This window comes from Brachycentrus maculatus, unplaced genomic scaffold (assembly GCF_059751285.1).
Source record: "Brachycentrus maculatus isolate JH-2025_06_01 unplaced genomic scaffold, ASM5975128v1 h1tg000056l, whole genome shotgun sequence".
NCBI lineage: Eukaryota > Metazoa > Arthropoda > Insecta > Trichoptera > Brachycentridae > Brachycentrus > Brachycentrus maculatus.
In genome coordinates this window covers 745,774-773,423 of record NW_028280810.1, presented here as the reverse complement: position 1 = coordinate 773,423, position 27,650 = coordinate 745,774, and the positions used below count along the sequence as shown (strand labels likewise).

General features: G+C 30.9%; 2 protein-coding genes across 3 annotated transcripts; both read right to left on the bottom strand.

Moving 5' to 3' along the window:
* Window positions 1-236: 236 nt before the first annotated feature.
* On the bottom strand, window positions 237-18,858 carry PIG-G (phosphatidylinositol glycan anchor biosynthesis class G). Of its 2 annotated transcripts, XM_088278323.1 has the most exons (14): window positions 18,720-18,858; window positions 18,256-18,414; window positions 15,517-15,703; window positions 13,091-13,156; window positions 9,333-9,542; window positions 7,638-7,838; window positions 6,799-6,926; window positions 6,045-6,144; window positions 5,424-5,550; window positions 5,123-5,310; window positions 3,972-4,677; window positions 2,485-3,182; window positions 1,910-2,082; window positions 237-943 (listed from the first exon to the last, which is right to left on the bottom strand). In XM_088278323.1, exons 2-14 carry the CDS (start codon window positions 18,411-18,413, stop codon window positions 655-657), a joined length of 3,231 nt encoding a protein of 1,076 aa, XP_088134449.1. In that variant the 5' UTR covers window position 18,414; window positions 18,720-18,858; the 3' UTR covers window positions 237-654. The 2 variants fall into 2 exon arrangements, with proteins under 2 accessions (XP_088134449.1, XP_088134450.1); XM_088278324.1 differs by lacking the exon at window positions 13,091-13,156.
* Window positions 18,799-22,540, bottom strand: l(2)efl (lethal (2) essential for life). The gene is made up of 3 exons (XM_088278328.1): window positions 22,450-22,540; window positions 20,166-20,408; window positions 18,799-19,478 (listed from the first exon to the last, which is right to left on the bottom strand). The coding sequence occupies exons 2-3, from the start codon at window positions 20,406-20,408 to the stop codon at window positions 19,161-19,163; spliced, it is 561 nt and encodes a 186-aa protein (XP_088134454.1). The 5' UTR covers window positions 22,450-22,540; the 3' UTR covers window positions 18,799-19,160.
* Window positions 22,541-27,650: the final 5,110 nt, after the last annotated feature.

The following is a 27,650-nucleotide window of genomic DNA, read 5'->3' as shown; positions in this document are numbered from 1 at the left end:
AGCGTCTACAGGATTAGATAAGTTACTATTGCAAAGTGCTTACTGTCCTTGATAAATCATCCAAACTGGCTCAGTTGCTTAGATGTTTAAAATATAGTTTGTTAGCTTCTACATGAATCTCAACTAGTTCAAAATAAAGCTCATTATAGGACATGATTTCAATAAAGGTAATATTGAAAACAACAAAAAAATCATATTATATTTCTGCATTTTAGAGTATATTTTGATCGAAATTCTTTATTTTTTTTAAATTGGGAAATGTATGTGTTTTTTATTATTTACATAAATATTTCAATTTCATACTACATACAGTATTTCTTTGAGCCTAAGCGGCTCATTATTAGAAATAGGTATCAAATTGTAGTAGATTGGGTTCGAACCGAGAAACTCAGATTTAAGAGTCTGCGAAACTAACCATGGGACCACAACCCGACACACATTTGAAATTATGACATTCCCAGAAAATGAGACAAACCAAAACATACGATTTTACTGAATACAAAAAAATATATGATTTTATTAATTTAACTTCGAAACATTCAACTCAATTTGGATATTCTTATTATTAGTTCATCTCGAATGTTCTCATAAGCCCCAATTATATCCGTAAAATATTTTTATTTATCAACACCCTTACTTTAAGATCACAAATATTCAAAGTTCTTTTGGCTGGTAGCTTTCATCGTGCGCTTGAATATCATTCGGTTGACATTTGTTATAGATTCTCTCCTGCATAGTAACAGACTTGCAGATTATTATCATCGTCAGAACTGAACTCAGACAGAAATAAAGCAACGTGAAGTCGTACAGCAGTTTGGGAGAGAACACCGTCCATACAAACAGGTGGTATCGCAGCAAGGCAGTAATTATAGTGTACACCGCTATCGGATAAATTCTCAACACAGATATTGTGGACACACACTCGCCGATACGAGTCATAAAACTGAAAAAGAAAAATAATTAATTACTGAATAGACACTTAAAAATTTTGGAATTGACATTCATGCATATCGTAGTCATACAGGAGAAAGTGACCAAGTGCATTTTTTTTACAAAAACGTGATAATTGACTATTTGATATCTCACTAGCTTAATATTGCCCTCAAAAAATCCCAAAGCGAATTTAAACATGGAATTATAATATATCGACTTGTTAAAAATGACTGACTGCATTGATGTTTATTTTCTTGCCAAGCAAAAGTGACTTAAATGGCCCCCCTGAACATTTTACGTTTTAGTAGTTGGTCACTTTCTCCTGTATGACTATGATATAATAAATATTTTATGTAATACATATAGAATTTCTGTAATATTTTATATCATAGATATTCTTATATAATAGAATTAACATAAAATATCTACATAATGAATATAATATTCTTCAATTTTTCACCGGAAGAAATATGAGCAGAAAACATTTACACAAGGACCTCACATGATTCAATTATGACCTAAGTAGATAAAAAATAAAACTAATTTTATGTCATTTAAACATCGAGGAAGTATGGATGAAGCTCATGCAAAATAACAATGATCACTCTTTACAAAAAAAAACTACAAAATTAGTATCAAAAGACTATGTATGTGAACTTGAGTTTGGACTTGTAGTTAAAGAACTTTTTCAACAGGTTCTTGAAGTTTTTGTACAATGATCTGTTATACCAACATCGTAATTTTAATATAATATAAACTTATTTGTTTGGCAATACCAATGGCTAAAAAACACTATCAAAATCAGTTTTATCATATTTCATCCATAAATTGATCAAAATGTCATTTTTGTTCACATTATTAGTTAATTTTTAAGTGATTGGATGCAGTTTGGTTTGCAAGAAGATGTTATAGAGAAATAAATTAAGATTTTCTGTCGTTATTGGCAATTATTGTGAATGATTAGTAGTGTACTTACACATCGTAGCTCTTGTTACTCCTGACACAGTCTACGAAAAGAAAAAGCCCGGCGAGAAGTGGTCCAGTGTAAGTGTGGACTCCCATCTGAAGAGCTACCACAACAGGTATGTATGATTCTAGGCCAATGTACCCTGAACCGAGATCAATTGAAGCCAGACTATTTGAATTACCCTGAAATATTCACTCACATTATTTATTTATTACGTTAATTTTATACATAAATTAATAGCTGAAGTATATGTTTTATGCATGGAATTTTTTGTTTATAATCAAATAACCAAAACAATTGTTTAAAATAAAGGGAAAAAAATACATGATACATATTTGTGTTAATGTATGCAAATTAATATATTGAGTTCTTTATAATATCATCACATTAAATTCATCATAAATCCAAAAAGTATAGAATTATAAGTCCTCACATAAAATATTATAATTATGTAGTTATTTTTTAACATAGTCAATACTAAAATAATTATGTCTTTCCTTTCAACAAAATATACATTCACAATTTCCTGTAAAATAAAAAAATTAAATAAAACAAATATTTCAAGCTTATTAAAAATTACTCACTTGATAAAAATAGAAAACTGCTCCAATCCAGATGTGAAAAATAGTTTTACAAAATATATTTTTGCTCTCTGAACTATCTTTGGCTGTGTCCATTTTGAACATTCTGCTGCCGAGTTTGTAGTCCAAAATACTGATGATAACTTTACTAGTCATGTAAATACTGGGGACCAATATCAGGTTGTGCGGACGCAGCAGGAGGGAACATACCAGTATCATTATATTGAGGAATGTGTTTGTGCGTGATGTCATAATGTGCATCTTCACACACGGCTCATTACACGGTTCGGACACAGATAAAAACTGCGATGTCGGATGCACCGCTGGCGGCCACGTCTCATGCGTACCGCTTTCCACATTCCTGTGCTTGGCTGTATTGGGATGCACGTAAATACTTCCTTCTGAGTGTGTCGTTTGGCCTTTATTTTTACGGTGTGATACTTTGGTAATCCCACTTCTCAGCAAATCGAAGGAACTCAGTATGTCGATGATCATCATAGAAAATATTAATATCCAAAATATTCTCACAACGATGATGTCGTTTAAGAGGGGGAAATAGAATGGCACATAAATAGAGAGGGTTGTTACCCGATAGCAGAATATGCACAAGGTGGCACCGATGGTCAGTGACATGTTAATATTGAATAAAGCACCGCTTCTGTCTAAATTACTAATGCAGATAAAAGCTATTGAAATAATTGCTGAAAAAAAAAAACAAATATTAGTTGAGTGTTCGGTTTTAAACTCTGACCCTTATCTGCAGCCAGATGATGCTTACAGTGGTGTATGGAATCAATGCAGTGCCAACATTATCACTAATCTCGTGAATGCAAGATGATGAGTCATGCATTTCAGGTACCTAATAATAACAAGGTATGTAATATTAACGAAATGTTGGAATGAGAAAATCATTTATTTTATTTTGACTTTTTTGGAAAGTAAACTTTCAGGATCTTGTATTTATTTTTAAAATTTTTGACTTTCAATATGCGTGTATACATACATTACAATAGAACTGGGAATATTTATGTAAAATCATCAATTCAATTGTAAAAAAAAATACTACACTGAAATACTAAAGTGTAATTCAGCATGTGTCATTAAAAAATTATAATATATTATTAGATTAAAACCAATATTTTTAGCTTTTCCACTTTATTTTTATTTGACCAGCGACCGGGTTTCGTCGTTACCGACATCATCAGACTGATGATGTCGGTAACGACGAAACCCGGTCGCTGGTCAAATAAAAATAAAGTGGAAAAGCTAAAAATATTGGTTTTAATCTAATAATATATTAAAAATGTAATTCCATCACGAAGTGTCAGTGGATAATATAAATCTATTAAAAAATTATAATTAAAAACCCTTGCACTAAAAATAACATTTATTTTCCAAAAGGTATTCATGTAGACCTATATAAAATGTAACTTCTATGTAAAATACATAAGAGTAGAGCAAAAATATAATAAACACAATATACTTCTTACCTAATATAGCTAACGGTGACAAAATATTTTTGTTTCCTTCCTCATTGAGCCAGTCACCAGTGTCGGGAAGGAATGCCCACTTATCCCCGGTCTGATTCAACGTTCTCAAGAATCTATGAAGCAACATCAGCAGTACCCACTGCGGCAGCAGCCATCTTCCTGCCAGATTCATTCTCTGTGCCAAGTCAGTCTTGTCCTGCACTTCCGTAGCATTCTCATTCTTCTTCCTGATGTAATCGACTAAAACGCTTCCCGTATAAACTAAGACGAAAAACTCGGCCGATACCCAGAAGAAGTACCAAGTTTGGTGCTCTTCTTCTATGAAGCTCGTGCCACCAAATGTCAGCGATTGCACAATGGTGCCGATAATGAGGAAAATTTCAATAGGATTCAAATTCTTTAGCTCGTTGGCTCCGTTAATGTCTTTCAGAGCAAACATGATAATTATAGTGTTGGAGACCATAATCACGATGATCGCACCGACAGCGGCGATACTCAGCGGGTACGCTTTGCACAGGCAGCTGTCGGTCTGAGAAACCCCGCAGGATATCATGAAAACAGAAGCGCATATGGCTAGGACTATTGTAACGGCGAGCACTCTCCTAAATATGCCACTGAACAACTTAAAATTGTCAAATCTGGAAAATTGCTCCAATGTCTTTGGCTGGTATGATAATATCATGACTAAAACTTGGGCAACTAAGCTCTGAAATCATAAGAAACATATTTGTTAAAAGTATATAAAAATTTGGAATATTTCTTATTTAAATTAAATTACATTACTTTTGAAATGACATTTCTTGATAGGATGTAATGATATTTATCTGTATTTATGCTATTATTAAAGAAAACACTTGTTTTTTTACAACTTTAGTTTATTTTGTGAATATTCCGAAACTAGTCGTCATAAAATAAACTCAAGTGGTAAAAAAACAAGTGTTTTCTTTAATAATATTAATAAATGTTTTCTTTAATAAATGTAGCATTTGATCATGTCTTACCTCAAAGTAAAGGCCGAAACAATAAATAAAATATGTGTTTATGCTTGTTATACTTTCACTTGTTTATTGATTAAAGATTTTTTGATCAACAAACAAGCGGAAGTATATCGAGTATTTGTAAAAATTATATTTATAAAGTTTATTTTTAACCTGTAATATTATAATTATTCCTATGGTAATGGCAAATACGTCAAATTCAACTATGGACTCATTCAAGTATTTTGCCATGTTGTTTAAAGCGCTCAAGTAAAGAGTGGAGGCCATTTTAGCGGAGGATTTTCCATCTTTCAACCAATCAAAATGATGCTTCTCCGCAGACTTGTAGTGATTGTAGCAATCTAAAATGTACCCAAATAATGTATGAATAAAACTATTTGCAGAGATTTATTTTTAATAGAAACAATTAGATCTTTTTTTTCATGATTGTATTTGTAAGTACATATTTAGTAACCTTTAGAGTACGCTTCTTTCTCCCCCAGTATTTGGAATAGTGCTTTCATATTGTTCTTTGCATTATAATGCAACGCATACAGGGCTTTGTCAGTTGTAAGATCACCACTTTTCCCATTATGAATAACCTAAAACAGCAGATTATATTTTATACACATCCAAATTCTCAAAACATCTTTATAATAAAAATATATGTGGTCTAGTCCCAGGGAATAGTAAGGTGTTTTTACAATGTGGGAATGACATAATAAAAATTTAATAAGTTTTTTTTATGAAAGGTTTATAAAATTTTAAAACAAAAGTTAAGATGAATAATTTTGTATTCCAAAAGTAACAGATTATATGAGTTTCTAGCCAATGGTGGTAGCCGGTAGAATATTAACCCATTTGAACTTTATTAAAGGTTAAAAAAAAAAATTGGAGCCATTTTCTAAAAAACTGAATTTTTTAACATAACGTGATTTGCAAGTAGACTACTCATATAATAACGGCTTGATAGACACAAAAATAAATAAGCACTATTTATATAGTAATACTCATATATGCATATGTAGAGCATTTAAAACTAGACGACTCGTATAAAGTTTTTATGTATGGTAAATGTTATAATGTGGAGAATCACCTGGGGTAGTATTTGTCCCGTGCTTGCACTCGGAATAGGTAACCCCATTAAATAGCTCATTGTTGGTGCAATATCAACTTGATCTATTTTAGTTGGATGTCTGTAACAAATAAAAGTAGTTATAACAGGATATAATACATAATAATATAGTACATCTAAATGGCAGAATTTAATAGATAACATGACACCACAATTCAAGGAGTACCACTTTACCGGCTGTCAAATTGGTGGGTGTGGTGTTAAATTCTAATCTCTCCCTTGGGACTCAAATCCATATAACAACTGCTATGGGTAAAGTGATCTTACCAGCTCGCAACTAGTGCACTAAATTTGGCAAGCGTGCGTCTGTTATTGCAGAACTGATGGCGCGGAATGTTCTTCCACTAGTAGTTAGAAACAGTGAGAATGAGATGATCTTTAAAAAAAACAATGTTGTATTTATATATTATTTTGAGAAATAAAAAGACTTTGTTTTTTGATCCACTCACATCAAAAAACAAAGTCTTTTTATTTCTCAAAATAATATATCAATATGATCCACAAAGTTAATGCTTTCAATATTCAAAACAATGTTATATTTGTTTGCTAAATCATTTTCACTATCTAATTTTCCACAATTCGATCACAGTGAAGGGCCCTTGAGGTGGAATTTTACGCCTTGAGATGGCCTTATATAAATTAACAAAAAAAAATTGTCAACGGTAACCATAAATGAAAATTAAAAAGCGGGTCAAGAAAATTGACACATTCTTACTTATCATAACAGCCATTACGTTGAGTAACGACAAGAGGGACTGTAACTTCACTATAACTAGCGCCACCGTGACTTCCGGAATCCTTCATACCATGATCACCACATATGACTAGTACTGTATCTCCTTTCTGAAAATTTAGTTCATTCAAGGATATATCATCAAAGTGTAAATAAAAGTCAGAATACATCCATGAATAAAAATACCGGCTTGGCATTATATGCAGTATGATCACAATTTTCAACACAAGTAATTACCAAATGAACTTTAAGCTTCATTTTCTTTGTGTCGTGTGGGCTCCCCCCCCGACATTGACTTTCACTTGTGAGAAAGTGTCCCTATTTTGGGCAGTCTACGTTTTGCACTCCTGTCCACTTGTGTATATTATAGAGCAAGGGGATCCGCTTTCTTCAGACACCCCTTCGACCATTGATCTTACCCTTGATAATCAGTTGCAGTAGCTTGTACTTTTCTTTGAGCACATGTCTCAAACACTTTCCGGGTTTTAAAATTTGATATTAATTCCCTATTCGCTCTGGATCTTTGGAGAACTGTCGCATTGCTGACCATGTCCGTTCAGGGTATCCGAAGCATTCTTCGATGCATCCACATCTCAAATGCCTCCAGTCGGTTCACGCTACTCTTTTAAGGGTCCACGATTCAACTCCATATAACAACAGTGACCATATGTAGCATTTGATCAACCGTTGCCTTAGCTTTAGATTGAGACCATCGCCACATAATGTTTGTCTCATCTGGTTGAAAGCGGCTCGTGCTGTTTCTATCCTACACTTAATTTCACCTGAAGCTACTGCCCTTTTATTACAAATAATGTTTTTACCCATTTTTTGGCAGCATCCATAATTCTACTGATGACAGTATCCATCTCGGCCATTTTAGGTATCACCTTGGGGCTGGCCGGTCCCTCTAGGTGGCCGATGTGGTCCAGTCCCAAGTAATGGAGGACCATGAGATCCCAGTCCGGACCCAAGGACAAAGAAGGAAGCTCCCTGTCTAAATGTCGAGTAACATTTAAATCCACCTGAAAAATATTTTAACAGTCGAATTTGGCGAGAAAAATCGCAGGTGCAAGAAATCGGCACCAACAAATCGAAACAAGACTGCCCGAAAACCACTCGGGTAAGTCTATAAAAACAAATACATTAATATATTTGGCTCAGGCCAAATACAATACCGAGAAGTCGGAATACGATTTTCCCGAGCAGCACTCAAGCTCATCACTACAATATGTGAAAGTTTTTATGTTTTGAATATTGAAAGCATTTACTTTGTGGATCATATTGATATATTATTTTGAGAAATAAAAATACTTTGTGTTTTGATCCACTCACATTTTTAATAACCAACTAGTTTCGGCAACAACCTGTTGCCCTCTTCAGGGTTTAATTTATGACTAAACATATATATAAAAAAGAAACAGTGTACAAGTTGTTGGGTTTCAAAAGGGTAGGGGTGGGGGTAATGGTGTTTTAAGGAGGGGTAAGAGCAAGGAAGGGGATAACTCTGTTTAGGTTGGGTTTAGATGGGAAAAATATTAAAAATGGGACTTTGACTTAAGTTTATTTGATTGTTAATTATATTTTATTTTTGTTTAACCGCTTTTTTACTTCTAAAACTTCAAAATTATTAATTTGACTAGTTCTTTTATTACAATGTAAAATTTTACAAAAAAAATTAATAAATTATATGGTATTTTTATTTCTCGAAATAATATATGAAAGTTTTTAGCTTACGATTCTCAAAAAGTTATTGAACAAATTAATAGTTTTAGTAAAAACTGATGTACTGGTTCAATCAAAAGGATTTTTTTTCTTTCAGTTTTGAGAATACAACAGTTATTTCTCTAATTATTGTTCACAAATATTTATTTCTATGATTATTCTCTTATTAATGTTAATTTTCTAATACGATAGATCCAGTGCATTTTGTGTATGCCATCGGCTAATCAGGATTCTTTTGTTTGGTGGCACAGAACTGATTCAGATCATTTCACTTGTCGCTGGTAATTTTTCCATGTTTTCGGCAGATCATAACATGGTCATGTTGTACTAATTACGAGGATATTATTATATGATATGGGATAGTATCACCAGCATCCCGATAATTGTGGGATTTCAAAGTGTCTGGAGACACCAACATGGACTCACCGGAAGCCGTAGTGTTAATATAGGTTCTGATCAATTGCACTATAACTGATGAACGGGCTAATATTGCAGCCAAGTCACATTATGCAATCACAATCTTACATTTTAGGATATAATATTCTGTCATTAATTGATTCGGCAGTCACTTTGTGGTAAAATCTATCCATTTTTAATTTAAGTTTTACTTAGTAAATACTACTTCTTCTTCTTCTTTATGAGCCCTTTGACCTCCACTGCTGGATATAGGCCTCTTTCCCTTCTATTTCCTCCTTTCCTCATTTCCTTCTAGATTTTAAGTAATAGTAAATACTACTATTACTCAAAATCTAATTGATGCATTCCGCGTCATTTTATTACTATAATATTCTTACCTCGGTATAATCAGACACAAAGAAGGATGTGGTTCCTTCGCTTCTCTTAAATGTATTTGGGAAGAGTCTTAACCACGTGTCGTCTCCATAAAACACCATGTGTTTGCCATTATTCCTAGCTTGGTTTAAAAAACTGTCTTCTGATACTGCAGAGCTTCCAAAGTTCAGGGCAACATCGATAAAATTAGAAACACTGCCAGTGGTCATAGCCTGTAGGAGATAGATGGAAATTATAAAAATGATCATAGGTTATAAAAATACAGTAAAAGCTCCATATTAATGAGTAATGCATTCTACAAATTAATTGCAGAAAACCAGTTTTTAAGTTTATTAATGTAAACAATGAACACATTTCATACAGGTGTTTTTTACGCATGTGAACCCCTGGCGTCGGGATTTCTACATGTAGTTTAGACCGTAACAAAGAGATTGGTACATACTATTCATATGGAAACATTGAATAATTCCTTCTTTTCTGACTTTGAAATGGGGCCAGAGCAGAAAATAAAAATACCCTTCTCGTCCTTAAGCATCAATCGACCAAATGGGTAGAAATACTTTTAAGATCCTAAGTGTGTTAATACATTCATTGATTCAGCAATGATGCGGAATACATTGAAACGCGTGTCACAGTAGATTTTAAGAAATAGTGGTATTTACATCCGGAGCATGTGTAAGATGGAGGATGTCGTGAGGTGGGGACGACAATGAAGGCGATACTGGAAGGAACATATAAACAGAATGTCAGAAGACAGACTTCCACGTATCACCTTCCAAGGCAACCCTGAAGGACGCAGATCCCCAGGCAGACCTCCGAAAAGATGGAAAGACAGCTGGGAGTCGACATCCCAAGAGCGACATGCGGAGGCACAAACAGTTCCATAGGATCTACCAAAAGAAGAAGAAGAAGTGGTATTTACTAAGTAAAACTTTAATAAAAAATCTGTTAATACAAACTGTGTTTTTACCTGTTGACGAGAACATCCGTAGTTGTCGAAACTAGTCATGTTTACATTAATAAACTCAAAAAGTAGTTAAATACAATTTTTCATTTTTATATTTAAATCATAATGTTATTTTATGTTTTAATTTTTAAATCAAACACAGATTTTTTTGTTAATAAAATACAACTTAGTAGACTCAAAAAATCTGTGTTTGATTTTAAAATTAGTACATAAATTAAAATGGAATTCAACAAATTAAACGTCAAATCAATAAATAAATGCATAATGTTATTCCACAAAGCCAATAAATAATAGCATTCTAGAAAGTTTACAAAAACAATCAAATACTAGCAGAGATGGTTTTAATAAAGCGGTGATTGCTAGGATGACTTATCTCATCAAAGAATATTAATGACAAATACTGAATATACTTGACAATTGATCAGTATGCGTTAATGAGAAGGCTACATATACAGAATTCATGAATAATGAACTTTCACTGCACATGTCGCTCACTCCTTTCAACGTCTTATATAAAAAAACTTGATTTTTCAGGAGATCGTTTTGTAAGTTTAAAAATATAATACAAGGTATTAAAAATAAATATCAAGCCATTTATTGAACTTTTTACTGTGCAACAGATCTTTTCAGGTAAAACCTGTAGGTTCTTTCTCCATTTGAAAAATATTTAGTATATTTAAAAAAAGAATTAATCAATACCTTTTCTTCAAAATGCAAAAACAACACTTTCTGCCCTGTAGCGGGTAAATATTAAGTTTAAAGTATGCCTCTTTTGCTGGGATATAGTACATTTTCTGGGCATTCCGAAAACATGCACAACTGAAAATTTACGGTTTTTGATTTATGACGTTCTTGAAAAGAGTGGGCGATATGTAAACTAGACAGCTGCAGTATACAAGTTACAATAATTGTAGCCACAAAATATTAATACAGCTCTTATAAAGTTGCCATAATTCTAGTTTTATGCAAGAAAATAGCAGTAATTCTTTAATTTAATTTAACTTTGTCCAATATTATTATTGAAATGACGAACACACATCATATTACAGCTCTAAACTAAAATAAGTGTTTAGTTTATATCTAAAGTAAAAAAAAAAAACAACTTTATCAAAGTCCGAGGAAAAAACGATGAAAAAAGGCTTAATGGAATGTTACAGTAAAAAATAGACTTTAATTACGTTACAATGATTAAAGAAAACACTTGTTTTTTACCACTTGAGTTTTATTAAAGACTACATGTTTCAGAAGTTAAACTTTCATCATTCAGGTCTGTATAATAATTTATTATACAGACCTGAATGATGGAAGTTTAACTTCTGAAACATGAAGTCTTTAATAAAACTCAAGTGGTAAAAAACAAGTGTTTTCTTTAATCATTGTAACATGTCTTAGCACAAAGTTAATGCCGAAACAATAAATAAAATATTTAATTACGTTAATAAAACACTGACTTTATAACAGTTAAATATAATACCTGTTATAAAGTCGGTGTTTTAATAAGGTCTCATTTGATGCTTTTTTAAATACAATTTCACCGCTTTACTTTTTAAAGGTTAGATTTTTATTAACAATGATTAGTGACAATACGAGGATATAGAACCAAAAACACCATTATGACGCCAAAGAAAAAAGTACAGTTTTATAAAATACAGAATAATGAAGTTATTTTAAAAATATATCAGGAAAATATACACAGTACATAGACAGTAGATTAATTTAAAACTTCCTATTATAATAACCCTTATCAGCATCCAGTGGTGTTTTCGACGCAGTGTTATAATGATTGTTAATTAAATGATGGCAAAGTGATTGGTCCTGTGCTTAATTAGTTAAAAATCACAAATGTTTATTTGGACACTCCTTGAAATCAAATTGTCCTGAATACCTCCAGCATGGTAGCTAGCACTAACTACGGGGGCGAACAAGACTTTAAGACTTAATTCAACTTTATTATTTCCATTCTAAATAGAATGGAGTGAATAGAGAATTAGTATCAACGCAATAAACAGGCACTTGAGATTCCTACTCAGCTGCCAAACATTTAAATTATTTGTTAAGTAGATAGTTTTTAGTGTGAATTAATATTAAAGAAGAAGCTGCTGACTTTGAAACCAGTCTAAATTATAGTTAAGTTATAATAAGATATGTAGTGATGTTATAAACAAAGTTATGTTGTAAGTTATATATCAAATACTGACAACATTTTCAATTCTATATCGCTCATATTGTATACAAACAATTATAATGGTACAATTCTAAGAATGATATTTTTGAAGCAGCATATGAATGATGTCAAACAAGTTTATTCTTGTAGGAAAATAGTATTTTTTATACTTAATACAATAAAGTACTTATTAATAAAGTACCAGTTTAGAACAATGGCTATGTCATGCCAAAACTTCAACACTTAATTTTTAGATTGTACTACTATATTCTTTCCTGTGTTATGTATTAGTAGATAATAATGTTTGCAATGAATTTGTCTTCTATATTGAAATTTTAGAAAACAGTGTTGAAAATCATTGAAAAATAACAATAAAAATATAAACATTATTTAAACAGAGAGACAAAGAGAAATGAAGAAGACAAAAACATTGGAAAACCCATAAAATAAATAAATATTAAAAAAATGAACTTTGAATAAATACATAGCAATGAAATAAAATGGTTTACTTATTAATTAGTATAAACACAAATACATAAATCATATTTCCCACAAACCAAAAAATAAATAAATTCTAAGCAAGCACGAATCGAAACGGTGAAAAAAAATATACAAAAAAAGAAACTTGCAAAGACATCTCTCCAAAAGTTTACTGTTCTTCTCCACTGCGCTTTGTCCCGCTTCCAATACGAAGACTAAACAATAAATAATAACAGAGATTTTAAAATATGCATTTAGTGTGCACTCACATTACATCAGACAAAATAAAAACGTGTTGCAAACACATTTTTATTTTGCCTGCAGTGTGAATTTGGAAAAAGGTGATTTTTACAGTGAATGTGGTAAAGAGGGTGTGAATAAAATGGACAGTTTTATACAATAATCAGTTAATCAATATAAAGGTACCGTATACCGTAAAACCTTGACGGACTAATTGTTGGGTGGGGGTGTCCGTTAAAGTCGAATGTCCGTTATATAAAAACAGTTTTAAAAAAAATTTAATTTTTTTTTTTTAAATATGAATACATTTAGATAAAAACAAAAATCTCTTTATTTTTTTCAAACACTTGTCATGAAGTGACGTTGCTGTTTGATATCGACACTCTTGCTTTCTGTAATCCTGTTTTGAAAAAGGGAATCAAGTTTTGTTTGCACTTTTGAAGTTTGCTTTTTACTATAATCAACTCTAAAATTACGAAAATGCGTATAATATAGTTGAACTTCATTTTCTGACAAATAGTCAATTATTTGACTGGATTGTTTGGCCGTTATATCCGAAGTTCGTTAAATAGAGGTCCATTATAACGAGGTTTTACTATATTCAATTAATTAAATTAAATATATAAGCATCCAATTTTATATATATATATATATATATATATATATATATATATATATATAAAAATATATATATATATATATATATATATATATATATATATATATATATATATATATATATATATATATATATATATATATATAAATATACATATATATATATATATATATATATATATATATATATATATATATATATATATATATATATATTGTACTTATTTAAAGTAATAGAGTAATTTTTAAGCATCATGGTTGTTTAACAAGGATATTTTTTTTACTATATTTTATTTTTTAATTAGAATTATTGCAGTGTTGGCTGGAGTAATATTGTGTGGAATAATCAAATAAATTTTATTAACAAAAATGTAACCAAATATTTCACGTACATATTTTCTAAATCACTACTATTTTCATACATTACAAATTCAATTAAAGGAATTGAGATTTTTCAACTAAAAAAACAGCCCATTCAATATTATTACACTCAACAATTCAATTAAAGATTGAAATTGTCGGTCAGTTGAAACATAATATCTGAAACTTCAAACGGATTTTAAGATGATATTTTAACTAATATAAAAAAATAAATAAAATAAAAAAGTTAAAAGGAAGCATGCTTCAGTTGTGAATGTATAATTAAAAGAAAGTGTTGTATTAATTGATAGAAATTAGATATCCAAAAGGTTTGTTTCCACTTCACTGATCCTAAAAGTAAAATGCATCGCATGTTGCAATGTGTATTCATTTTACTTTTCATCGCACAAATTCTAATTACCCAACAATAATTACAATATTTACATAGAGGAAGGAATTCTTTTCCTAAGCCGTTGAACTGCAATACACACTGTAAATACTGCTAACAGCTAATCAAAAAGTGACAAGCAGGTCAATTTCGAAGAATATTTAAAAAAAAATATATTTATCTTTTAAAATCATTGGTCGAAAAGAAATCTCTTAAGAATGATGTTTGAGAAGTCTAGGAGAACGAAGGTATTCATCTTTCATTGCATTTTTGTAGTTGATGCAACAGATATGCGGTCATGTCCCAACTATCAAGTACTCTTAACACAATATAAGATAAATGCAAAATTATTAAGTTAAGTATTACTGTGTGATTTTCAGAAACCAAAAATAATTTTTTTTAATACCTCCTTAAACAGTATCGTCATTTCCTTTAATTCAATATTTTTATGTACAAATCTTTTTTTCAAATATTGGACATAACCCCCAGGGAATTATGGTCGGACATCCAAGAACTTAAAAATGTTATAATTTATTTATTTATTATTTTTAAATAAATACACTAACAAAGTTTGATAAGAAGAAGTGAGGATGTTTGGGCATTTACAGGGATTCAGCTCTATTATTTTATAAGAATTTCCACAGGTGGCGATTTAAATTCGCATGTGGCCAACTCCTTGATATGGATTTAAAAAATCAAACTTATCATATAGATCACAAGCAGAAAGGTGAATGTTATTTTTTTCACTTAAACAAGTCAAAGACAGGTCATAAGTACTACATATACCTGGACTTCCATATTCCTTTCTCAAAAAAATTGTCCTTGTAGAGATGACTATAAAAATAAAAATAAACTTAATTCCTTCAAACCCTAATAACATCAGATACCAAAATATTTTGTTGTGCAAGATAGTGGGCAATTTTTGAAGACTATGAAAACAAATATAAAGTATCCATGGTATTAGTTCACCTTAATTCTCGGCATTGTGACGGTGGGCGGTTCAGCGTGTGCCTCGTACAGGCACGCACTTCCATTCTTTATCAACTCCGCTGTAAATGGCATGTACTTCGAAGCTACAAAGTCATAACGGAGAGCGTCTATCACCATCAGAATCACTCTGGTGTTATTCCTTTTGTAAAGATCAAATTTATTGACTCTAAAACCAAAATAACAAAACATAAATCAATCATGAGCATATATGGTACTGGATAATCATATCGACCAATCCCGGAGGAACATCATACATACAGTCCAATTTCAAACCGTTTTGGAGCATTGTAATGGCTGGTACATAAACATAAATGACTTCAGGAATGCATATGCCTGACTAATTGATATTTTCACAATTACCAATTTTTGCCTGGCAACCATGGACATTACAAAAAAGTCGCCTCATTGAATTCACCGTAGGGTATGATATATCGCTCACTCCTTTCAAGAACGTCATAAATAAAAAATTGACATTTTTCAGTTGTGCATGTTTTCGGAATGCCCAGAAAATGTACTACATCCCAGCAAAAGAGGCATATTTTTAACTTAATATTTACCCGCTACAGGGCAGAAAGTGTTGTTTTTGCATTTTGAAGAAAAGGTATTGTTTAATTATTTTTTTAAATATACTAAATATTTTTCAAATGGAGAAAAAACCTTCAGGTTTAACATAAAAAGATCTGTTGCACAGTATAAAGTTCAATAAGTGGCTTGATATTTATTTTTAATAAACATTGTATTATATTTTTAAACCTGAAAAACATTCTCCTGAAAAATCTTTTTTTATTTTATTTATGACATTTTTGAAAGGAGTGAGCGATATGACAGAGGCAGACTGATGTTTACCAGCTTGATGTGCTGAACCAAAAACAGCATTAAAAAGTTCGCTGCAAAATGCATGGCAACCGGAAAACATTTTAGACAATACCAAAAATAACGAAATATATAAAAAAAAAGAGCTCCACTGACAAGGCACAAAAGGTGGCTTGGTGGGTCTCAGCAAAAAATGTAATGTGTGTATGTATGTTAAGTACATATATATTTTCAACAAATAAATTAATTTATAAAGAAGAAAAAAATATTTTACTTATGGCATTTTAATTTCGAATACAAGCTTATTAAAAAAAATTATCAACAATAAAAAGCAAATACAATGGATTAAATTAACATAACAGTAAAATTATTACATATATAAAGTTTATAATATATATTAAAACAATATATTACATGAATTTGATTTAACGTAGCAAAATTATTGTAATAACTCATTGTTTTGAATTTTGAAAGCATTAACTTTGTGGATCATATTGATATATTATTTCGAAAAATAAAAATACTTTGTGTTCTGATCCACTCACATTTTTTATTTAACCAACTAGTTTCGGCAACAACCTGTTGCCCTCTTCGGAGGGCAACAGGTTGTTGTCGAAACTAGTTGGTTAAATAAAAATGTGAGTGGATCAGAACACAAAGTATTTTTATTTCTCGAAATAATATAATAACTCATTCATCAAATTATGATGTAAAATAATAAAACTAATAAACAAATAAACATGAAAGTAAACAAAAATAAATGGAAACATTTTTAAAATAATAGGGATCATCACACTGAAATTAAAATATTATATAAAACATTTCGATTTTCGGTGTTTGAAAATGATGCGGAATGCATCGAAACACGTGTCACAGTAGATTTTTCAGAAGAAAAAGTGGTATGTATTTACTAACTAATACATTAATTAAAAATCAATAAAGTCATTCAAATAAATAAAAACTGGAGTTTACCTTCAAAATGCCATTTGACCGTTTTTTGTGCAAATCTTTTAAAAATAGCAGACAGATTTTAAAGATAAATAATTATTAGAATTGAATCTAAAGAAAAGTTCATCTTCGAGATACCAAAATGACTTTACAATACCAAACAATTCCAACAGAATTTTAAATTCTTAATTAATTTTTTACTCACTAAATACCACTATTTCTTAAAATCTACTGTGACACGTGTTTTGAAATCTTGTCATGGCATCGAAACACGTGTCACAGTAGATTTTAAGAAATAGTGGTATTTACTAAGTAAAACATTAATTAAAAATGGATAGATTTTACCACAAAGTGACTGCTGAATCAATTAAAGAATTTTAAATATTTGGGAACCAAATACTTCAAAAACCTTTCTTCAGATATAAAAAAAAATCAAGACATTAAATTGCTAAAAAAATTATTTAATGACTTGAATGAAAAAAAAAACACAAAAAATATGAATAAATTATATCACCCACAAATATGAACAATAAATAACAAGTGTAAGTACCTCTCCAAGCACAAGAGCTATCTTTATTGGAGGGAACAGCGTAATTCATTTAAGATCCCGGGTAGTGGTCCCGTGGTTAGTGTCGCAGAGTCTTAAATTAGAGTTTCTCGGTTCGAACCCCTCTACTGCAATTTGATACCTATTTCTAATAATGAGCCGTTTAGGCTCACAGAAATAATATGAAATTGAAATATTTGTGAAAATAATAAAAACACAAATATTTCTCTTTTTAATTAAAAAATATACATTATAAAGTAGAAATGTATAAAAAAATTATTAATAAAAAAAACTATTGTATTAAATAAATAAAATAAATAAATAAATAATAACAGTTAAATTGAATGTTTTGCATTCATGTTTTTTGTATTAAAACACATTGGCAAAGTATATAATTTAAATATACTTACGGATATCCATTAATGTCTGCAGGCAAGTCTTCCCATTCTGCCGGAGCCCCTCCATGATATTTAAGAGGGAAAAATCCATATAGGAAAACGATGAATCCACAACAAGCGAAAAGCATTATATGGAATGATATCCATCGATATTTCATTATCGGCGACATACTGAAAGCGGTAATTTTATTAATATTTTAATCATAAACACTTTCGTTTTATTACATATTGACGTCTAGTCGTAACGCTTGCCGAATGTCAAATAAAAACGATTTCGATAAGCGTAATTACAATCTTTACAAAGCCAACTGAGGCGATTTATCGGATATGCTTGGATAGACAGATACATGCGAACGATTTTCAACTATTTCCTTCAAAGATACCTTATCAGATTCCATCCAAAGAAATAAACATAACCTATCGATACTTCAAATATATCAATTAAATTCACGTGTAATCCAAAACTTTTATTTTACCTTAAGATGTTTTGAATTTTTCATCACCATAAGGAGTAAATAGATTATACTATTTATTCAAACAAATAAAACAATATTGTTGTCATGTTTACATTGTAGAAATTTTATTGCTCTGAAAAACGTCAAATTTGAAAGGCGAATACATCATAGACATTTTACACAATATTATACCATAGAGGAGCATTAAAAACAAAAAAGTAGGTAGGTACTAGATACATAGATAATAAGCAGGTACTTCGCGTTCAATAAAATTAAAATAATATAAGATTTAATATAACATTAAAAAAACGTTTATACATACATAGCAAAAGCTTCAAAGATAAATGTTTATGTACATGTATACTTCAATGTAAATGAATAACTTATTTTATTTAACCAAGGTACAAAAATATGTAAAAAATAATTTTTAATATAAAGCATGGTAATTTATAAATATCTTAATTATTCTTTAGGTGCTTCAACTGTGGGTTGGGTTTCTTTTTTGGGTCCAGTTTGAGTTATGGGAACAACCCTCTCTGTTCCAGGGGGCGGCAAAGATTTCTTTGGAGAATTAATCGTTAGAACTCCATCCGAAGACAATGAAGAAATGACATCAGCAGCATCGTGTCCTTGAGGAAGAACGTACCGCCTTGTGAATTGCCTTGAGATAAAACCATGTTCATCTTGTTTTTCCTCGTGTTTTCCTTCTACAACTACACAGTTATTTACTGTTTTAACTGTAATTTCATTCGGTGAAAATTGTTGAACGTCAAGGATAACCTGCAAACAAAAAAAAATCATTCAGAATTTTTTAACGAAACAACATATTTTTGTTGGCGAATGTGCTTTTTCATTATTCTTTTTCTGTGTTTAGTAATAACCTAATTACTGCATATTGCATCCGAATTTCGAAACAAAAATATCTCTATTATATCCAGATTTAAAGACGATGTAAAAAATTCGGTCCGAATTCAGACTCAGACAGCAACTGAAATCTAATAAAGAACACAGAACATGTAAAATTTTCTGTGTTATTTAAAAATATATATATTTATGAAAACATAATAGAAGTCTTCTCATCTATTAAATCACATTTTTAAGCCTCCACTCGTTGACAAGTGATTTTGGCTCTTAAGTTGCATTAAGATTTAAATTTAAATTGGAATAATATAAATATGTCTACTTTTAAATAAAAATTTAATTAAGAACAATATTTGTGGCATGTAGATGATTTTGTTTGATTTTATCATTTAGCATGCTTTTAACCCTCAATTAGTCGCATGGGGTCAAAGCAATTTCGCATAAAAAAACTAATATTACTACTATTTCTTTTAAATATGATAAAATCAATAAAGCACTTTAATAGTAAGCAAGTTTAATTATATTATATATTTGATAAATAATAAGCAGTTATGTATTTTCTTCGTGAGAATAATTAAGGGTTAAAATGTTTTTCAAGTAACTCACCTCAAACTTGTCCTTGTCTACATTAATGGTGGAAGTAGACTCCTGTCTGGTAATGTTGTGTGTCCTCCATGGGCGGAAATAGGAGTTGCGGAAGATAGAGTTGTTGGCGTGGAAGGAATTGAGGTTCGACAGCAGATCGTCTCTCCTGAGGCCCAAACCGAAGTGCTGGTCCATCAAGCGGGACGGACGCTCTCGCTCGAAGTCTTCCCACCAGTCGCGGAACATCAGGGGAACTACAGACATCTGCGAATCAATATAAACACCTTTCTTAATAATAATAAGAAAAATACGCACTTACTAAATGAAAAACCTGATATGCTGAGGCAAAAGCACCAAATTCCTGTTTTGGCCTCCAATCTTTAAAATACCGAATAGACCTGACGATATATATTGGTTTAAGGGTAAAAATTAACATTTGCCATACTCAATGGTGAATTAGCTTAAATGCACAAGAAGCGCGTGCTTAGAGTCATGAAAACTTTGGAGGCCTTGAAATTTACTATTTTTTTTAATTCTCAGCTCAAAAAGTTCTACGATAACTTGTAATTTACCCTTCATGAACAAAATGAAACATCTAACAATATGAAACAATTAAAAATTAATCATTTGATTATGCTGTGTAGATAACTTCTTCGGAACTCAGGTTTCTATATTTTTGTTCATTTATTTTGATTTCAATTAATGAAGTGAAGCATGTAGCCCTTTAAGGTTCGTATCATACCTATGCATTTTCAAAAAACGATGGAAAAACATAACATAAATCGATGAAAAGATAAAAAAAACAGGCTCTGGATAGAGAGCAATGGAGCCTAGCCCTATTAGATAGTTAATTTGTTTTGATAAAACTGGATATATAATATATTATTTTATTGCGTAGTAACTGCATATTTATTCTGTGGTTCTCAATATATATGAAATATTATGTGTTTACTGAAAACCTATATTATATTATATATATCTTAAATATTAAAAGAGATACGTGTAATCGTTATATCACGGTAATTGTTTTAAATAGTAAAAACCTTAAAATAATGATGGTCCCAACATTTTCATACGCTATTAATAAAAGAAAAATAAGAATTTTACCTGATAGAAACTAGTCCCTCTTGAAAACAGGCCACACAAGGCCTATTATTCCAAGCAGAAAAAAGAAGATTTCAATAAAAAAAATCCGGTTAAATAGTAAACGGTTTTTATAACGGTCTTCTGAATACATATAACTCAAGCAAAGTAATGTAATGTGGTTATTTTGGGATACATTGGCCTTCATCCAAAATTATTATGAATTCTTGGATTCTGACTCAATTCCCAGGTGTATTTGGTTTGGAGTTTGGTAAATAAAACTTTAATTTAATCCAATGCACTAATGTTACCTTATTATCAATCAGAATCTATGTATGCTCATTGAAATGATTATCGTATCACTGTTAAACAGTAAGTATACTCAATACAACGCAAAAATCCTCAAATTAATGGAAATAAAAATAAATGTAATTTGTAATTTATGTGAAAACTTTCGTATCAAGCATGGTACGAGTATCAACTCTTTACTGGGAAAACATCGTAAACGCCATTTAAATGAAATTCGTTTTGTTTTAGTAAACGTAATATAACTTCGACAAGCCTATCAGTAGATAGTTCCTTTTTTGTTGGAACTTAAATAATGTCAAACGGTTTAATTTTTATTTATTTATTTTTTGCCACATATCAGTTGTATATACGAGTAAAATGGCGACAGAGGCGCTCCCCTTAATTCTACAAATTAGTTGTTGAAAATGCATTTGTCTATTAAAAAGAAAAAGTCAACGTTCGAAATGAAACTTGACTAATGAAAAATTAATTTGATAAAAATAAGTAAACACAAGCAGAAACGATTTCCACCTTTCCTGAAAAAAATATTTACTAACTGCACGAATTAGATTTCGAAAACTTTAAGTCAACTTAAAATAGAAATTATAACATAATATGTTAAAAAAATATATATCTCAACATAAACACAGACGAATTTCACCTATCTTGAAAAATGATTTAGTATATTAACGAATTAAATTAAATAAGAAGAAGAAAACATAAAGTTTACTTAAAATGTATATTACTGTACTCCTGTAGATTAAACAAAATATATTTTCACAAGTGAAGATTAAGACACCTATATTCGGCTTCCTGAGTCACAATATATTTTAAGATTTTTTTAATTCTGAGAATTCTAAGTATTCTAAATGTTCAATCACGTCAAATAAATTATTAAACACATGTTTAGAAAAATCGTTATGACCGCTCTTACCTTATTGGCGATTTGTAATCACAAAAACAATATGAAATGCAAAGTAAATCGAGCACGAAGCGTTAGTAAACACGGCCGGTGTTGCTATAACAGCTGGTCCAGCATCCCGAAGACTTTTATAATCCGAGCGGAGTCCACCCACGTATTGGACGCTTCTAGCCCGCGGTGATACACCACTCGGAATTAGCGAGGGTGACCAAGGTATCGATAACTTTCCACTTTGCCGTTCGGCTGTGACGTCTGCCAAGACATAACTAACTTATGGAGCTGGAACGAGAATATTCTTATTATCATTCGTCAATCTTATATTTTTAGTATTCCTTATTTTAAATAAAGTACTATTAATCATTTATAGGTAATGATAACAGTGCACAATCCCATTTTGCTGTAAGTTCCGAAGACTACTGACACTACATTTAAATTTATCTTTAATTCCCGTCCAAACGAGCATATTATGACGGCACTCAAGTTTTCCACATTTTTATTTTAGCCTGGCCGCACACGCCGGTTTTCCGCCTGCGTTTTCGGCTGGCGTTTTCCTCTTGCGGAATTCTGAATGAATTAATCTCATACTAACGAATACGTGATAAACATATTTCACTTGAAAAATAAAGCACTGTGTGCTAACTTTAATCCTCAAACTAGGTGGAAAACTCGCATGGATTTTCAGACTTTATATATAAGTCGGTTTCAAAGTACTGAAAAATCCTCAGTTCAAAATTCATATATAAAAATAAAACGCATATTTTCAAAATATAAAACGATTTTCTTATGTATTCAACATTTTCATTTTTTTAATAACGCTGAATACACGCGAAATATATATATATTTTAGGTCAATAATAAGAATATGCTTGATAAAACGGTCTGGAAGAAGGCTTTTAAGCGAGGTAAAATTATTGCATTTAAGCAATAGATATTGTATTTAAGGTAAGGACCCAATACTAAATAAATTAAAAACCTGCAAACTTTATTTCGTCTACGTCACGTCCATGGGGGCGCCGTCGCCAACGCAGCGTCGCGACGCGTCGAAGGCATACTTAAATACATTCCAAAGAATGTTGTTTGGTAAATATTATTAGATATTATTTCCCACGTAAGCTTATGTTGGCGAAAATACGCTCCAAACGTCAGTGGCTGATTAATATCGAGTTATATAAAGATCATGATTAAGATTTGGCTACGTGCGAAGGTGAAAATCTGAGCATATTTCTTCATTTGCTAGTCTACCATGTTTTTACCTTTGGGCAAAGTTCCAACCCGCTGGAAATTACAATATACCTACAAGAGATCATTCAGTGTTTATGGATATTACGTTAATAATAATAATAATAAATTTGGATAACTTATATAGCGCCATTTTCGTAAAAAAATACCTCAAGGGCGCTTCACTGTGAATGAATTGGGGAAAATATTATCGTGGAAATGATTTAGCAAACAAATGTGTTTTTAGTCTTTTTCTAAAGATCATCTCACTCTCACAATTTCTAACCATTGGTGGAAGAGTATTCCACGCCATCGGGCCTGCAACAGCAAAGGCACGCTCGCCAAATTTAGTGCGTTGGTTGCGAGCTGGTAAGATCACTGCCCATTGCAGATGTTGTAGCCGATCGAAGCGTGAGACGTCTATCAACCAATTCATCTGGAATACACAGCTCCTTAAGATACTCTGGAGCCATATTGTGTATTGATTTATACATGAGTAGGCAGAGTTTATACTCAACCCTTTCGGGAAAGCGTAACCAGTGGAGTTTGTGAAGTAGTGGGGTAATGTGACTGAATTTAGAAATTCCAAAAATTAGTCTCGCTGCTGCGTTTAACACTGATTGCAGTCGAGTCATTTTATTGTTTGGTAGACCCGTGTATATACCGTTACGTTATATTTAGTTTAAGCGAGGTCTATTTAAAATTTAAAAAATCCAAGACGTAATTTGACTATTTTTTAGGATAGAAGAACATTATGGATACACCCCTAGATGCAAACTACAACAAACGATTGAAATACCTACCTAATATAGATATTTTTAAATATTTAAATGAATGTTTAAGTCCCAGTATTCGTTTTACGTAGGTAACAATTTTTTTTTCTAAAAACACTGTTTTGCATTGAAAAAAAAATTTTTTCTTCGAAATAAGTACATACTTATATTGAAAGGTAATATGTAAAAATATTTTTTTTGCATATTCTAAAAAAACAAAAAAATATCCAATATACATTTTTTTGAATCTCTCCGGTGTACTGTGATTGCGAATACTCCTACACGATATTTATTTAAATCGCTATGAACAAGGAAACTAATGTACCGACGTATAAATCAGTTAGATTTCAGAATATTAAAAAGGAGTTGTGCATTCCAGACCAATCAACCGAACAGTGAAAAGTAAACGCACGAACTGCTTATTGTAGATAACTTAAGCTTAACTTCTATGCGGTGATAAACATATTTTTTGTTAAATCTAAAATCATTTTTGTAAAATAGGGGTTGACAACCAGGTCCAAAATGCCAAAGTCGTTAGAAAAAGATATATAATATAAAAGTATAGTTCTCCACACTACGTAGTTAATGCATAATCTTTCTATCATTATTGTAACAAAACAGTTATACGTAGCACAGCAACTGCTATGATTATATGCAGTGCATTTTTTAAAACAAAAAAGGTCCCGAAACTTACTTCATGTCAAACTTTTTATTTAAAAAAAAATGTTCAAATATCATTCAAATATTCATAACAATACCATATTTTATCATTTTAACGAATTATATAAATATTAATTGCAATAACGTAAGCACAAAAATAGTTACGTTTAATTGATTTTAAAATAATAATAAAAAATCGCTGAAAAAAAGACGCCGGAACGTCCACCTTGTGCGTTACATGGAAAAATAAGCCCTGGTTTTATGTATAATTACCACGTACAGTCAAAATATCAGCGAATAAACATTTTGTAAACTGCCATGCTTCCTTTTTTCTCCTCATTTATTTATTTAAATTAAATTACGCAGTAAATAAACAATTAAACAGTATATGTTAAATATTTAATTTAAAAATAATTTCAGCGTGGAGTCGCGTCGGGTTGGTATACTTTCTAATTTCAGTGAATAAGAGCGCGCATCGATAAAAGTTAATTTATCTTCCATCAGACATGACACAACACAATAAGCCACGTTCGAAATTCGGAAATTCGAACGCTTGAGATAAATTCAAATTCGCCGGATTCCGAAACCCACTCCCTCCGTTTCCGTTTCCAGCTAAATTAAATTTTCAAACCACATTCTGGAATATTCAGTAGCGCCTCGTCACCTAAAACCGAAAATTCAATTCTGTCAACAAAAAAAAAACATTTCACGAAATTATAAATATATTTCCAACTTAACGGAACCTGGCTAAAACTTATATTTTTCAATTCGGTTTAAAACAGAGACTCGGAAATATCAATGTAACAATTGAACTTTATTATTTTAAAATATCACAAAAAATGGAAAACGTAAAAAACTCGACAATCGAAAAATCTTACACATTTAAAAAAAAAAAACCAATGTATGGTTTATAATAATAATAAAAATATCTAATCATAACGTATTATAGTTTGACTTAAATGAGAGTTTATACTACATACACAATAAATATTTTAAAGTAATATAAAAAAAATAAAGACAGATTTAAATATTTCTTGTTAATTAAAGTGAATTCAAACATATTATGCAATCGAAAAGATTTTTTTTATCGCTTCTCAAATGCATAATAAATGATTAACTTTTTTTATTAAATATAGATAAAATAAAATCAAAATAATGCATCAATAAAATCATAACAATAAACGGAACAATAGTTTAATAATAATAAAAAATTGATTGATTTTTTACTACTTATTACATCAATCTTCCAGATATCAATTTGGACGTTTAAGAAAAAAGATTGATAAGCATAATTTAAAAAAAACATGAAAGTGAAAAAATACGAGACAGAGAAAAAACTAGTTCTAGCATAAATTCGGCCTTTTCTCAATGCGATATTCAATGAAAAAATCTATTATTCTACGTCTTTGAACACTTAATACTAACTATTCATACCGATAGATGTCTACCAATATGCATGTTGTATTGGTTTGGATATGGAATAAATAATACAGAGGGAGCTTTCCTAGTAGCGGAGGCCCGAACCAATAATGTAGTAGAGCGTACAGTAGACTAGACTATATTTCCCATAATAAACGGCATTCAGCATTCAACTGTCTAATAAACCGTTCGCTCCATGACATTGTTACATCATCAATTATCCGTCAACCAGACATCTGTACAGGGTAAAGATATAATACATTTATCTCGCTTTGGCTCGCTTCTTCTGCCAACGTGATAACTCTACTGTCTCCCTCTAGCTGGGGATATTGCAACTAAATGCTGTGAGCGCTCTGCCGAAATTAAACATTGCGGGGTGGTTCAATGGAAAAGAGAAAAAATAAATGCGGAAAAACAAACTGACGATTATGGTTGAGTTTTGTCTCAGTTCGTATAACTTCGGGCAGCTACGACGACAGTAGCAATGAAGATTCATGTGTGAGCCATGGAGACAGAAATGTGCATTCTATATAGGCAGAAAAGTGCCTACAGAATCACGTTTCATATAGAAACACGACCAGTGCCTACTACGATTTATCCTTACCCAACCCTTGTGCCTACACTGATCAAAAATCTATGCACGCCACAGCATGGAGATAAACATTTATGGATTTCCATCCTCTCCGTGTACCCCTGCCGGGTATGGCACGGTGGTTACAGCAATTATTAAATTTTTGAGGCTCCAATTCAATCACGTTATCGATTATTATTATTATTTTATTTTACCGTAGGCCCTTTTTTGTTACAAGTTGTCAGAATTGCTTACGAAGCCTTTATTTCAGTTGTTTTCAACTATATGTATATGAGAAAGGATTGGATAAGAATGTATGAAAAATTATAGTATAATAAAATATAATAAAAATTAAATTATATAGATAATTTAAGTAGTTTCCGTAATATTTTGCTTATAAAATTTATAGCTGATTGTTTTTAAAAAAATAAACACTTGTACAATACTAATTATTTATTTTTATTTCATTACAAACGACTAGTTTCGAAAACTACAGTGGCTTTCATCGACAGGTGAATAGTAATAAAATAAAACTCAGTAAGTGGTATTATACAAGTGTGTATTTTTTTTAA

What these genes read in the sequence shown, in the direction of transcription:
- PIG-G (XM_088278323.1), bottom strand. Translation starts at nt 18,413, where the DNA reads ATGTCGCCGATAATGAAATATCGATGGATATCATTCCATATAATGCTT. An exon ending in ACTTTTGGAGAGATGTCTTT is followed by an intron (nt 9,543 to 13,090) that starts GCAAGTTTCTTT and finishes TATCTCCTACAG; the next exon opens with GCTATGACCACTGGCAGTGT. An exon ending in GAATAATTATAATATTACAG is followed by an intron (nt 4,678 to 5,122) that starts GTTAAAAATAAA and finishes TTATGATTTCAG; the next exon opens with AGCTTAGTTGCCCAAGTTTT.